General features: G+C 39.7%; 1 protein-coding gene across 3 annotated transcripts in view; it reads left to right on the top strand.

Annotated features, from left to right (window-relative positions):
• LOC108731252 (uncharacterized) overlaps positions 1-15,904 on the top strand; it is a 304,231-nt gene that overhangs the window by 10,692 nt on the left and 277,635 nt on the right. The window contains exon 1 of one of the 3 annotated variants that reach the window (XM_018461482.1): positions 6,597-6,891. The exons of the other annotated variants lie outside the window; for them this stretch is intronic. Coding sequence (XP_018316984.1) covers positions 6,853-6,891 — 39 coding nt within the window. The 5' untranslated portion in view covers positions 6,597-6,852. Of the gene's footprint in view, positions 1-6,596; positions 6,892-15,904 lie in introns of those variants that run through there. 3 annotated transcript variants of the gene reach the window in all.

A 15,904-nucleotide genomic window follows, 5' to 3' on the forward strand; every position in this document is an offset into this window, starting at 1 on the left:
CGGTATCTCCGAACCCTTCGAGGTACAAACGAAAGTGAGGGAGGTACAAACGGGTACAAACGATTCTCTTTCGAATGCCGTTGGTCCCGTTTCGATATCTTGAAAATTGGCAAAGTTAGCTATATAGGGCTTGTGCAAAAATTGAAAAGCGCGGTATCTCCGAACCCTTCGAGGTACAAACGAAAGTGAGGGAGGTACAAACGGGTACAAACGATTCTCTTTCGAATGCCGTTGGTCCCGTTTCGATATGTTGAAAATTGGCAAAGTTAGCTATATAGGGCTTGTGCAAGAATTGAAAAGCGCGGTATCTCCGAACCCTTCGAGGTACAAACGAAAGTGAAGGAGGTACAAACGGGTACAAACGATTCTCTTTCGAATGCCGTTGGTCCCGTTTCGATATCTTGAAAATTGGCAAAGTTAGCTATATAGGGCTTGTGCAAAAATTGAAAAGCGCTGTATCTCCGAACCCTTTGAGGTACAAACGAAAGTAAGGGAGGTACAAACGGGTACAAACGATTCTCTTTCGAATGGCATAAATGAAATTAAAAAATATTAAACTTGGGCGCTGGCCATTTTTTGTATTTCATTTTTTGTTTAACTGTTTGAGGTACAAACGAAAATAAGGGAGGTACAAACGGGTACAAACGAAGTACAAACGCCCTACGGTATTAATTTTTAATTTTGATAAAGTTGGGCGCCAGGTTCACACCGGTTCGTTTGCAGAGGAGATACGCGCGTTAGCGCCGCCGTCTCAATGATACGTATGCATTAATTTCCTCACAATAGATTTTGTCGCGACGAGAACGTGAGACTCTTTGTGCTGAAACGATACGACATTCGATAAGCGTACGGAAAATTCATCAATCGACCTCGAACTTGCGAACGAAAAAGTGTTTCTTTATGTAGAACTTTCTTTTTTCGCTTGGCTGTGAACTCGACTTAATTCGATAATATACACGATTTTTAGAAATACCCCTTGTTTTATTTACAGAAAATATAACATAAATAAAAAAATGTTCATCTTTTCTTTAATTGCGTTTAAAAGAATTATATAAAATAGTTAAAAAGTTAAATAATTTGATAAATTATTAAAAAATTCGAGTTTTTTCTTTCATTCTTTGTTTATCAAATACGAGAGTTGCATTGCAAGAGTTGAACATTGCAGGATTAAAACAGATCCGAGGCCGTAATTCTCATACCGTTTTTTCAACGGTACGGCTTTGATTAGATTCAGGATAATCCAGTGGACCGCTTTGTAATTATCATCGGTGGGCATCGGCCCACGATGTGCAACAAGTTTAGCAAGCAACGAATTTAGTAGCGATCAATCATCACACGCACAACCGACCTCGCCCAGCTGTGACTCGAAGTTCGAGTGAAAGCGATACATGCGGGGCAAGCAAGCTTGGTCTGGGATGTAATAATTATTCAAAAGTACGGAGCCCCATTCTCGTTTCCTGATAAATGATAGCGCCGTGCCGGAAGGAGCCGCTTGCATGAACAATATCAGCCGTTGGGAAATGATCGATTGAACTCGAAGATTTTCTGGCGGCTGAAAGTGCATATGTGCGGCTCGTGACCACTATGCCCGCGTCTATGGTGCTTGTTGCGGACATTTTTTTTTTCTTTTCTCTTTTTCACAGAGCAGAAGCTCCTCGGCTAGAAATTCAGGTTTCTCTCTTTCTCTCTCGCGAATGTAATGCTTTATAACTCCACCTAACAACTTCCTGAGCAATGGCGATAAATAATTCATGGTTACGCGCGTGCTTCCTCGTTGCCTCGCACAGTTTCTTATTTTTTATGGTAAGACGCCGTCGCTGGAGAACGACAAATGTTTCTCACCTCCTAAGCAACCGATTACGATATTGCGGAATATGTGAAAGAAATTCTTTCCCATGAGCAGTCGACACACTGCGAGACCCTAGCGATAACGCGCTAATTTATTAAATGATGCAATCGGAGTACCTTACAACGCTTAAAGTGAAGGATTAACGCAACTTACAGCGTGTCGGATTATTCATTACATAATATACTTGCATTGTATGTATGATCTTTTTGCTTTGTCTTATGACTATTTTTACTTCCCCCTGATTGTTCACATCTCTTGAGATATTTTTTATAGAAGAAAAATTGACTCTAAGTTGAATCTATCATTTATTATTTCTGTAAACATACTTTATTTTTTGTGATTTTACTCATCTTTTATGACATTCTATCTGTATATTTTTATTATTTTACTTTTATGGAATGTTAGTATATCTGTTTCTAATACTGTTATTTATCGAATCGATATCATCATCTTTGATCAGAAAAATATCATTCGATGCCTTTTCTTTTTTTTTTTTACGTTTATGATACGTTTTCTGAAATTACATTTTAATAACATTTTCATATTGATTAATAACTGTTACGTATATTATTTTATTAATTAAAAATCTCACTTGAAAATTCAAGGTCTGTGAAAATTTCATATGGAATGAGTAAAATTAACTATCGGTTAAACATGAAAGTTGTTCTTTTTTTCAATAAGTGATAAAAACATAGTAAATGTAATAAAAAATAAAACAAGTAATAAAATTAATTTTTTTATTCTAGTTTTTATATTTGAATTTTCTTATTAATCTTAATAAATATACAATGAAATTAGCACGGTTGTAATTTTTGTATGCAATTGTGCAATTGGGTATTTGCCTGCATATATGAGGGCATTGATCCTCCAGTTTTTTACGTAATAAAATTTGCAACGTCTCAAATGAGACGTGAGAATATGATTCATAGTTCTGTTAAAAATACATGGATATTACAGGTATTGATGCTTAATATGAACAATTTATACATATTATGAAAAATTAATATAATTGAAAATGAAAATGTATATTTGTTTGGAAAAAAAAGGATAAAATTTTTGTATCTGTCACAAATTTATTATAAAAAAAAATATCTTTCACTTATTAACTACTTAAAATATTTATTTGAATATTTTATGTTGTATAATACGTATATAAAAAAATATTAAATAAATTTTTTTCTTAATATTTATTTATGCACGTGCATCTTGTTAGCTCTACGTTGTTGATCAAACGTGAGAAGATGCGCTAGTGCAAGCATCGACTAACAGGTGGCACTAGTTGCTCATGAATGCAGTTGCATTGCAATTTCCTCAAGGATGACTAATCCGTACAGTTATTTATGCTTAACAAACTCACGGATTCGAGCTCATTATGATACTCTCTTACATATATTTAAACATCATATAGATATACGTTTTTATGAACAATAGTACTTTGGAAGAAAAGTAGAAAGATGCAAGGTAATTTAAAAATAATAGGAATGAGAAAATAGGAATTAGATTCATGTACGTATTTGCTATAAATTTAGTAGAACAGCGTAAACTAAAGTTTTTTTTATTTATATGTGATTAAAAAATCGAAATTGCGTTTACAACTATAGAGATTTGGTCATATATATTAATATATAAATTAAATATAAATTTAAAAAATTGATCTCTCCTTCCGCAACGTACTGTAAATCTAGATAAAGAAATTTTTATATTAAATTTTATCTTTTATTAAATATACATGGAAACAAATCGAGAGAAAAATGCTTGTGACATAATATTTCTAGAGATTTTAACAAAAATATTCTTGTTTTATTTTCATTGCTTGGTTTTGCTTTATTGGAACATTTCTATAATGGTAATCGAATGTTTTATGTAGAAATAATTAAATCATGAAGTATTATAAATCCAAATACGCGTCTAATTAATCGAATAATTTTGTTGTTTATTATAGCTATGAAAAAATATATCTACGTCACGAATGAACATAATAATTTCTTATTTTTTTAAACATTGAAATTATACTAATTACGATTTCTATGTATGTGCATACGCGCACGTAAATTGTCTGATGGAGTAACGGAAGTGCCAATAAGTATCACTTTTACTCGCGAATTTGTTGCGGTGCTTATTTCTAGTACTTTCCTTCCGTGCACGGCCTAATTCTCGCACGATCTACGTTAAGCGAATACAACCTGAGCCCATCAATTTTCACCTATGTGTCTATATGATACTCTATTTAATAATGCATTCGGGTAACAGATTTCATTCGTTCTATCATCCGTGCAACGCGATTAGACACGCAAATCTGTCTTACTGCTTTTAAAGTAGCGTAAGTGGCTCGTTAAAACATTCTTGATACTTATTGGCACTTTTGTCAACATTTTTATTTTTTTTGGTTTTCATTTTTCTTTTACTTACTTGCGCAGATATCATGATTACACCTAGAAATCTGCTTTCAGTCATTGTATATTTCAGATAAAATGCGCCTGTTGATCGGTCAGTTTGACTTTAACAGCTGTCGATCGACGCGCTAGAAGACCGTCAGTCAACTTGCGTTCGCTTAGAGCTCGTAATCGTTAACACGATCCTGAAAACGCAGGACGAGGGCATGACACGGCAATGGGACCGATGTCCGATCGGTGACACGGCAATTCGAGCGAACGGATGAAAGAGGCATTCAATTACCGCCGACGAACTGGCGATGACAAGTCGCGAAGTCTCGAATCCGAACAAGGATTCGACTAATGAAACCAGCCTCATTGCTCTATGTGGTGGCTGGGTCTTTATCCATACGTTTGCGATTTATTCACGGTATTAAGGACTTCACCATCTCCATGATGGATCAAAAGTTCCGTCGGCTTTGTCGCTCGCCGATGTCAGTCGAATCGAATCGTCGTGTTCAGATCACATGAACATTTGTTTGTTACTGCATTACTGCATAAATCTCAGTACATAAATCTCGAAACGAAGACTATTCTAACTATTACCGCGCACATACGTTGCAATGTTATAAACTCTTTGTTCTTTCCCGTTGCATTCGTCACAGCTTTGTTGCCGTAGGCAATTGTATCAGCACGCTGGACCGGAGCGATCCACTCGTGATTCTGTCATTTTTACGTTCGCATGTTCAGCCGTACGAGAGAATATAATGCTTTCGTCTCCGGTTAGATCGTTGCATATACGCCGCGTTATTTTCACTCGGGGAAGGAGTCAACGCCGGGGGAGTTCGATTATCCCCGTGTCGACGTCGGTGGCGACGACGACGACGACGGCGAGAGGGAAACGTTATCACGCATGCCCGTGTTCCGCGGCGTTCTCGTCCTCGTCCGCGGAATCGCCTGACGGGTATTTTGACAGTACGCCACCCTGCATCCTCCGCGTCAAGATGCATCTCGATTCTTGTTGTTCACAACGTCAATCACTCTCATTTTTGCCTATTCATGTGTCACTCCGTGCGACCGATGTACTTGATGCATTACGAGAAAGATGCGTCGGACGCGCCGCTTAAACGTGCGCGTTTAACAGCGCCGCTCGCGGAACCGGGTCAGTCGATAGAATCTGAGCGAGTGTTTGTGCGCGTCCAGAGTGTTCCTTCACTGGGGTAGGATTGGGGGATAGAAAACGATCTAGGATGAAACAGCTTTGAGACCCGAAATTGGACAAATCATTTCTTGACCTCGCGGAAGAGTCCTTAATTCGAGAGTTTTCCGCACCGCCATAAGCGACGAGAGGTGATTACAGGTAGTAAACTCATCGAGTCGCTCTGAGAGGAACTTGCATGATTCGCGTAGACAGTACCGTTTTTCAGTTACGCTCTCGGGGTGGCCGGGAAAGGAATGGCAGCGTGGCGGGTCCGAATCTTCGCAACGTCTTGGAGTAAGGCGTTGACTCGTTTTTGAGCCAAGTGGTGGGCGGGTGTAGTCGTGAAAGAGTGAAGTGTTTGAATGACTTGCGCGGGAAGGCGGTTGTGTTAACTCGAGTATGTGGATTTCACGGACATGAATACCTCCTCGGTGAGGTGGGGCCCGGCTCTCACGGCGTCGCCGGATTACCACCGGCGCGGGCGTCCCGAAGTGCCGTGTAAATCTTCCTGAAAATTACGAAGTAATTTTGCGACGGTTCCAGAATCAGGTTTCGTCGTGTGCGCTTGTGTGTGTGTGTGTGTGTGTGTGCGTGCGCGCGCGCGCGCGTGCGCTTGTGTGTGTGTAAGTGTATGTGTGTACGGGTGTGTGTATTGTGTGTCATATGTAAAGTGCTATTCGGCAGGATGATGTCTCCTCTATTTGAGCCGCTTTATGTCAAACACTCCAAAAATTTTCGCAATCAATGTGATTCTGTGAGGTATCGTGCGATGCGAGACCGTCGTTAAATTGTTAATGTATATAGTTCTCGTAACGCGACTGTGTTTTGTGATTCTTCGTGAGAAGGGCAGGGGCCTTTTTTCCCTTGGGCGATCCTGGATACGAACCTGCTCTGCTCCTTACGAACGTGGAACCGTCCATCTGTCAGAAGCGTCTCTCAGAACGTGAAATCCCGTTTGGAACCTTGACGGGCTCTCGTCCGCGAGCGGATTCCCGCACTCTCGGTTGGATTCGAGCTATCCCGGTGCATGTGTTCGAAGGTGGGCGGATGCCGCTGTCCACGCCAAGGACATGTATCCTCGAGCTCGTATTCAAGAACAATGAGGAGCTCAGAACGGCCGTTTCGCTGCGATGCCGGAATGCCGTGCTGGGAATACAAAGTCCGAGCCCTGTCGTTCTGCCCTTCGTCTACATCGTCATCCGCGTTGTCGTTGTCATCATCGTCATCGCCGTCGTCGTCGCCGCCGTCGTTTGCTCCGTTGAAATCTATGATTGAAACTTAGTTATGTCGCGAATGCATATGCCGTGGGAATAAATTGACCGAAGAGTGTTAAGCGAAACTCGTTCTCATCTCTTTGTGACGGTTAAAAAAGGCTAAGGAACGGAATCAACGGCGAAGAAAGAGAAGAAGGGGCTAACGAGCCGAACAGGATGAGTCATTTTGATTGGAAGCTGCTGCGCCGGAAGAAGGTATAGTTTGTTAGGTGGAGTTTCTTTTCGATTCTTTTAGGCGATTCGTTTTGAGCCTTCGGTTCTTTGCGAGTTAAATGATATAGTCATTTATCAATTCGTTTCACAAAGTATTATAATTTTCAAGATATAGAATGCATGAATTTTTTTATTGACATAGGAATTAGATTTTTTAACATTCTAATACATGGGAAAAAACAAATTTTATGATCCTGTGTATTTTCCATCGTTGAATTGTTAAAAAAAATTATAAATTTAGAATTTATTCTTGTGTTAAAAAATTTGCAAGTTTATTATATGTATTAAAAATAGCTTATTATTTTTTGTTTAAACGTATATTGAATATTTCACTGCAAGACAATATACGTTTACTTATCCTTTTACTGTGTGTAATTACGTTGAAGAACAACTGTTCGCGTACCTATGGGTTAAAAGCGCTATTAGTCAAATTCCGAAACATAACGAATGTAAGTAAGTCGCGATTATAAATTACCGCTCATATAAAAAGCGACTTATTGACCCGCGGAAAGATTAGTATGGTGGAACAGCATAGCGAGCAGCGAGCTGCTCATTTTCGCATGTAGATGGATATATAGTTGGGAATAATAGAGACATTGAGTGCTGCCATAATGACGATCCATTAGTCACTGAGAGAGCGAGATAGTCGGAAACATGGAGAATAGCCTTTTTGAGAGTTATTAAGAATCTGCTGTGCGCTTCACGCAAATACTCGAAGTTTCATTTCCGCCGTTTTTATTCCCATTAACGTGGAAGGCACAACTATTGTCTTTCGAATTTTAGCCAATCTCGCATTCTTGACAGACACGTGCGAAGCTAGATATCCTTGACCTCGTAATATTCCGTTAACTTCCTGTAATATGGTATACTATTCATCGTTTAACTTACCTAAAGTTATAAAAATGATAAGGAAATAGAGGGAGTTATTTTGATGCCCCAATTGCATTAGAAGATTAATGACTCTAGTTTCCCCTAGCTGGCATTTTGATTCGTTTCTAAATCGATATATAGGCTATAGTGGATAAACGAATCTTCTCGATCCACTGATCTTCTCGATGGATCGTACAACAATAAAGATGTAGAAAATGCTTTGCAAGAGTTGTCTATTTGTTATGAGGCGGGGTGACGCGCGTAGGAAATTACGCTCACTTACGTAAATGCACACCGTCATTTCCGCGCCCGAAACGCTTCGATGCAACATCATCGTATGCCCACGATGATGTTGCATCGACGTATCTGATATACTTTAATTGTTAATGCCATGATAAGAATTAAAATTGAAACTCATGTAAGAACAGTTCTCTCGAGTTAAGAATTATCATTAAAAGTCTTTAGAATATTCTGAAAAATTGAGATTTCTGAAAACTTTTTGTTATTATTTTGTTATTATTTTTGTATTTAATTTTTGTCGAAATTATTTTTGAAACATATCAGAAATTCCAAAATTTATTAAGGCTATTTGTTACAGTCAGACTTTTCTGTCAATTGTATCGCAATTTTGGGTTATTAATTTTACGCAGATTCTAATTAGTCTTTTCTCATTATTATCTAAATTTGTTATCTAAATTATTCTTTTGATACGTATCGTATATCAAACCGATTTCCATTTAATGATCATTTAGAAGTTGCGTAACCACGCTGAATTGCATAATCGGTAGGATCGCGAATGGAATCGACGTTATACGCGTCGTCATCTAACCCTGCTTCGTTCGAATTAAGCTGGTTTCCAGTGTATTTACTTGGTGTGTTAGCACGAGATACGTTTTTTGTCCGACGGCGATCTTACCTGCGCGAGTTGAGCGTGTGCGGGATTTGCATAACAGAAAGAAGGCGTTACCACGGTCGGCGTTAAATTTCAGGCATCAGTGCGCTCGGCTTTCTGTCCCCGCAGACTTTTCTCGCGTCTCCGGTAATTACCGTATACCCGATCGAGGCATTTCGAGGCATACAGTGTAATAATGCTCGCTCGGCTCGCGTCGCCAGATTGTCTGTCGCCACGTTTGCGCTATCCGAGCGTTTTATCGCCGTCGATACCCACTTTCGCCCTCGGCGGTGAGACTTTAACCCGGTTGAGTTATGCGCGATCCGAAGTGACATTCATACGTGCATTAATGGATTATCTACACGTCCCGCGGCTCAAGCGGGCCCGGCGATTTGCATTGAATGCGTCAAGTGTACCATGATTTGCTCGCCGATTTTAATTTAACCGTGTAATTGACTCCGCGACGAAATCACGTAACAACGAACAGCGAAATATCGCCAGTCCTATTAGCATAAGCGATTTTCCCGCGAAAATCCTAATCGTGACATTTACTGCGTGCGTTATCTGTTCATCGCTGGTAGAAGTTGGTCGATTATGCTCGCGCAGATTATTAACGCAATGTCGTAAATTTGAAGCCATATATCAATCGCTCGGAAAATACAGGCTCACCAAATCCAACGGACAATCGATGTAAAAATTCTCGCGCAATTGCTTAAGTAGAGCAATTTTCCGCGTGGACGAGTATTCACCGCCGAGAGACGCAATTAAAATGATAGTTTCCATCATAATCGATTTCCAGCCGGATTTATCTAACGATCTGACATTTAGTGCACCATGCTGATTAGGTAATCGTCACATTTGCCCGAACATTTTTATTTTTACTCTTCCTCTTTCTCGCGTATATTGACAAGGCGTATAATGACGCATTCAAAAAAATGTTTAAAGGATACTAGCCGAGCGAGGACACGTGAAGTGGAGACGGGAAAGCAAACTTGGATATTGCGACGACATTTTGCAGAGACGTGCCGGCCCGTTACTACTGGCAATAAATCGATCTCGCGTCTCTCCACAAGTCTCTTTCGCGAGTCACATCTGTCTTCAATGTTGCGTCTGATTCGACAAGCGTGACGATTTTGTGCACTTTTAAATGTTGTCATGTAAAATATTTTTGCTCGTTTAACTCACTTGTATAATATTCGTGCGGCTAAACAGGCTTGAATTCTACATTCTGTCGCTCAGTTCACAGTAGGTTTATGTGGCGTCCGCACATTGAACAATACAATAGCGAATAAGGCTTTCTTCGCTTGTGTTTGCCACGAGCAGGTCTCTCGTTATTCCGTTTAATGGTGCTCCGATATTCAAATCGCGACCGAAGTCTGGAAACTCGAGCCGCGCACTCGAATAGTGCTCGTGATGAAGACGGCCTTTTACGTGAAACTTGAGAAACGCGATACAGTCGACCATCAGTCCGGACTGCGGCGGCAATTCCCGCGCGCGAATTCTCGGTGCGCGAGATAATGGAAAACTTATCATGCCCGCGATCTACCACAAATTGGAATTGGCTCGCTCACCTTGGCCTACGTCCATTCGCATCGGTCAAGTCGGGGTATAACTATGCACATGCGAAAATTCCAGATCGCAATTTTGCGATAGCGCTTCGAGGTACGCGAAATTGATGGAAATGGACGTTAGTACGCGCTGTTGTAACGATATTGATTCACACCGTACGCGTCAACGTGTGTGTAAACGCAATTGAATTTTTTTATCGGTTGTGTAAATTACGAGACCGTCACAATTGTAAAAATGCTATGACGTGACGTTTAAAGTAGGCCAACGGAACCTTCTATTGCCCGGCACTGGGGTGAGGGCGAAAGGAGGGTCGATAAAGTTTGAAATCAATAATCTTGTCTGCAGTTAGCTATTTAAGTTTGGAATTGGAATGAATTCACTTATTCTTCTATTGCGCAAGAAAACAAAATTAGAATTTATTAATCAATTTAATTCCGTCTATACATTATTAATAGCAAACTTTGAAGCAAATTTTAAGTTTATTTCATCATTATTTAAATTATTTTAAACAAAAAACTTTGATGATATATTTTACGTTAATAGCATGTTATTTGTTTAGTTTCTTTCTAATGTGTGAGGGCATAAATCCTCGCGTATTAAAGAAGGATAAATAAGTAGTGTGAGTTCGAAAGCTGACTTGCAAGATAAAAGATTTTATTTTTTAAGACCGTTTTAATACCGCCATTAACGGAATTGCTGACCCATTGGTAATTGCGACGCGTCTTGCAGCACGCAAATATGTTGATCTAAAGCAATGAAAGAGGTAATTTTAGAAACGTCGCAATTATAGGAGTCACGCGGTAGTCGCAGAAGGATATTATGCGAATATAACGACTTTCAAACCGAGGAAGGTAAACGTTCCTTATTTTTATTTAACTTCCCGGGGTTCGATGGAATTCGATGGTTTTATGAGGCTTGGTAAATACATGGAGCAACCAAGTGGCATGCCAGTCTGATGGTACTGTCAATATATTTTTTACGGTGTACGCCCACGCTCGCATTTATGAGTACAAATAGCAGTACTTGGACTCGGAGAAGGTATAGATTAAGATAAAATATTACTTGCAATATAATATTTCGAATCCGTATAATAGAGCTTCCAGTCATTATTGTCTATAATTTTATATTTTAGAGAGCGATATTGGTATGGCGGTATTATAAATAAATGTGAACAGATAGAATTGCTAATAATTACTATCTATATACATCTATTGAAAAATATTACTAATATTTACTTTGCCAATATATCTTTGTATGCGTTACTATAATTTTGTATAATATATATTATTACAATCTAACATATATCAATTAGACGTAGTAGGCTATAGTTAGATCGTGTGCTGATATTTGAAAACGCGTACTCTTTCGTTTTCAACTTTAAACATATATCCGCCTGCAAGCCGGGTGCAAGCGGATCAGCAACACTGCTTCCGTTTCCCGTGAGATTGCATCGGGGTGGGGCTAACATCGATCGCAACTCTCGCGTGCGCCCCACAGTTTCCACCCTTGCTCTCAGATGCGCAGCAGCCATGGGGACTCCAACCACGTAACAAAACACTTTTTCTCCCTCAAATAACAACGTTCTGTGGACCTTGTCCTTGGGTCACACATTACATTAAATTAAATCACAAGCCACGTGCGACCTGTAACAGTCCTCTTAATGCTATGGCTCCGACAAAAAATAGCAAATATTTAAAAAAATCTTTTTTACGTGATTTATATCACAAAGAATTAAACAATATTGCTATCTTTTTAAATGCTGTGTAATTAAAGTAGAGCTATATTTATGTAACGCCAAATGGGAATAAGTTAGAAAAGATAAGAAATACTTTTTTTATATTACTTTTTATTGTACATTTATTTATACTTAATGTAATTACTCGAAACGATTTAATTAGCCTGTGGTAGAATATTCCGAGACAACTACACATAATTTTCTTAATAACATCCATTTTTTATTTCTTTCGTTATTGTGGATTCTGTAGATCGTTAATCTATCATTAATCGTTCACAACAACTGTATAGAAATTATACTTGCAAAAAGACGATAAGGACTGCGGCAGATTGGTGGAGGGGGTTACTCAGCGAGTTGTCAACGTCTCTCTTGCTGCACGCTACGCTGCAGTAAATGGTATCATTTATTGCAACGTGGCACGACAAGAATAGTCAGCTTAAAAGTAAGGCACAACAAGTAATGTAGCTAAAGCAGGTCGCGATTGTCAATGTGCTGATCTTTGTGCGAAATTTGATTCTGATTGACACTGATTGGCTTAGCTGTCGTATTCAGTGAAAATAGTGTCGAAACAATGTAAATGATACAGCCGGTTCTCATTAACATACTGGCTAGTTGCCAGGCTGCGAGCAAAGTCACACATCGTATTTTAATATCCGAGAAAGGTTATGATATCTTTTGCTTCATTTAAGCGAATGGAAACTGCGGAAGATGAAGCTTTGAAACATAATAAATAATTGCGTCTTGTCGAGTAGTTATCAAGATAATCAACATGTTACTTCGATACACACACACATTCCTTGCTCGTAGGTCCAGATTAGGCTCGTAATTTTCATCATGAGAGCTTAGTTATAGTAGGTAAGTGGTGCGAATTACTAGCCGATAAATACGTTATCCATGCTTATGGTCGCCGTAATAAAGTGGATGCTATCGCCGTGGTATGCTTCGTTGACCGGTAACATCGTCCAGGAGGCCAAGACAGTGTAACATGCCGGTCGTGCCCTGTATACATACGTACATACATACACATACATCTACTTACACGTACACGTGTGCGTGGACGGGATCTTCATTCAATATTTAACCGGCGATGCTCTCGAGCAAGACGAGAAGAGCCAGGTTTTCTCCTACGTCGCATCTCGCCCGTGATTTACGTCCGCGTTCGGAGCGCTTTTCTGCCCTTCTCTATAGCAATCCGCTCCTGGACGACGATGGAGTGCCGGGGGTATAAATTATCCCGCGGACTAATTAACATTGTTGCCGATATCGCGCGAACGTCTTCGCGGTAACGCGAGAGGATACGAAGATTAATCGCGCGCCTTTGCGATTCGGCGCACCGTGTCAAAGACGTTCCTTCGCAGAGGCGCGTCCCGGATCGCTCGGGGATGTATTCGCGCGGCAGAATGCACCCGGAATCGCATATCACACGTCAGTCTAGATAGGCATTGATTTATTGTACGCGCGTGTAATAGAGATTATTTATTATTTTATGCGCTTCTCTTTCATAGCAGCACGGTCGGTCTCGTATCGCGGTTCCCGGTTCCGTAATTGATGACTATATTGCAATGGAATGTGCCTTCTAGTTTCGCGTATCTTAGGTTGCATGATGACGACGGCACATTGTTTTTATAATGTCAAATTATGGGTATTCAGTTCGAGTTATGTGTAGGTAATCATTTCTATAGGTCTCATCACTGTTTCTACTCAATATAAATGTTATTTTAATTAAAACAATGGAGTCAAAGAATTTAATTTAAGAAAATGTATTAAATTTGATTTAAATTTAGTTTATTATTTACTTATTCTTAGTGTATACTTCAATATGGATGTTGTTTATATTGTGAAATTAACCACCATTGAAATTGATTGATTTACATTTGACATATATGGACGTTAAAAACAATAAAATGTTATTTTTAACTTGAAAGTTTGGGTTATTGTTCCTTTGATATTTAACAATATAACAAGTTTGAATAAACTGAAACACGAATTTCGATGAAAAAATACGAACGGATTGTTTATCTAATAAGGTCTATTTGAAAGTTTCGAAAGATCCAACGGCAGACATTTGATTTCTTTTCTAACTTTTCTCTAAATTTTCCGAATTTCTTTTCTCTTTGTGTTTTTTCCACGTGACGTTAATAAATCGCAATTGCGATGGATGCAATATCATCAATTGCGGGTTAAGTGCTTCTCACAGGAGCGCATTTCGTAATACGATGACATGATATTTCATTGTGCGCTTGAGTACTCGTTGTGTAATTATCCACGTTCATATCTCTCTTTGACGTTGCACAATGATCGTAGGTACTCGCTATCGCGGCCATTTATATGCCCGTGTATTGACGATTGGCGACTTCTCGTTACCGAGACTACCGTAGGCTACGATCGTTTCTTCAGCGGTTTCCGTGCAAATACATGCGCGATACACGTATCATACAATTACATATGCACATCTCTTATCCATGTTTCAACCGTTATGGCAATTCAGTCCGACAGTGGAGCACGACGCAACGCGAAATACACGCCGATTTCACATATCAAGAAAGAAAATGAGTTATGGCGTACATGACATATGCGCGTATGAGTATGTATATAGTCGAGGCGCAGAGAAAAGAGTAATTATTATTGGTTGCCGAGGCAGTTAGCACGGGCCATCGATCGACTCATTTAACCACCTAGCTAGTCAGCGTCCGGTTGTTCCGAGTTTCTCTAATAGGTTTGGATCTCATTGTAATAAAGTACCTAACGGTCGTGCTACGGGAAACGAGAGTAAAATTTACGAGGGAGGGGAAAGCACCGATTTCGCCGTCGGTTAATAATTTGATTAAAGCACTAAACATGTTTTCAATCGCGCTTCGAGAAAAGGAGAGAAAGAGAGGGAGAGAAGGAGTAACCGGCCGTCGCTTATCGTTTTGGCTGTTTTGCTCCGCACAATAAACAGTTTCGCTCTGTTCTATTACGCTCTTGATTTATTCTTCGCGTGCACTTTTCCGGTCGCGACGCGCGAGGAAAGGCACATGATCAGACACTCGAGGGAACTTTCCCTCTTGATGGCACAAGAGCAGTCGAAGTCGGCAGACGAAGGAGACACGCGCTCCGAATGAGAGCTGCTCATGCTGCTCGAAAGATTAGCTCGACTCCGCTCCCACGCCTCATCTCGCTATCGCATCATCGCAGAGATTCGATCTCCAGCCGGGTTCTCGCAGGCCCTCCTCTCGCAAAGAACGATATAAAACCAGCTCTGGCCGCTGTCGATCCGCTCGCACAGCTATTTTTGCTCGTCGCAGAAACATGCTAACTTCGCTAGGCCAAGATTTACTCGGGAACGGATATTCGTCTGCAACTTTCGCGCGTTTACGTGGAAGCCTGAAGATAGGATCGCGGAACCTTGACAGTGACGTGATCATCTATTTCGCAGATTCAGCGAAACAGATGATCACATTGTCAAGGCTGTGCTGAATCATACATAAAAATAGTTAATTAAACGTTTCTCGAAAACAGTTTGTAGTAGAAATGGAAACCGCCAGATGATCACTTAGGAATGTATTAATCATTTTATATTTGTATTTATTATCAATAATTTTTAAGATATTAGAAATTTTAAATGGGTATCTTTAAAGATTAAATATCTTATTTAAATTATTAAGAAGGATATTTGAAATACATATATTGAAACGTTATTGACATTTTAATGATGCAACTGTTGAAAATATTACCCCCATTAACCTGGAGCCCCCACCATCGAAAATCAAATTCGCGATAGGTCAAAAATTTAGTGCTCTTTTGTTGCTAATTAGTTGCTCTAGAGCGAATTTTGTTGCTCCAACCGTTTAGCAGCAATAAAAAAAAATGGGGGGGGGGTCCAGGTTAATATAAAGCTGGACCCTCCCATAATGAAAAAATATATATAGAGCTGCGATATCAAAAAA

Source organism: Mycetomoellerius zeteki, unplaced genomic scaffold, assembly GCF_001594055.1.
Source record: "Mycetomoellerius zeteki isolate Tzet28-1 unplaced genomic scaffold, Tzet1.0 scaffold122, whole genome shotgun sequence".
In the NCBI taxonomy this organism is placed as follows: Eukaryota; Metazoa; Arthropoda; class Insecta; order Hymenoptera; family Formicidae; genus Mycetomoellerius; species Mycetomoellerius zeteki.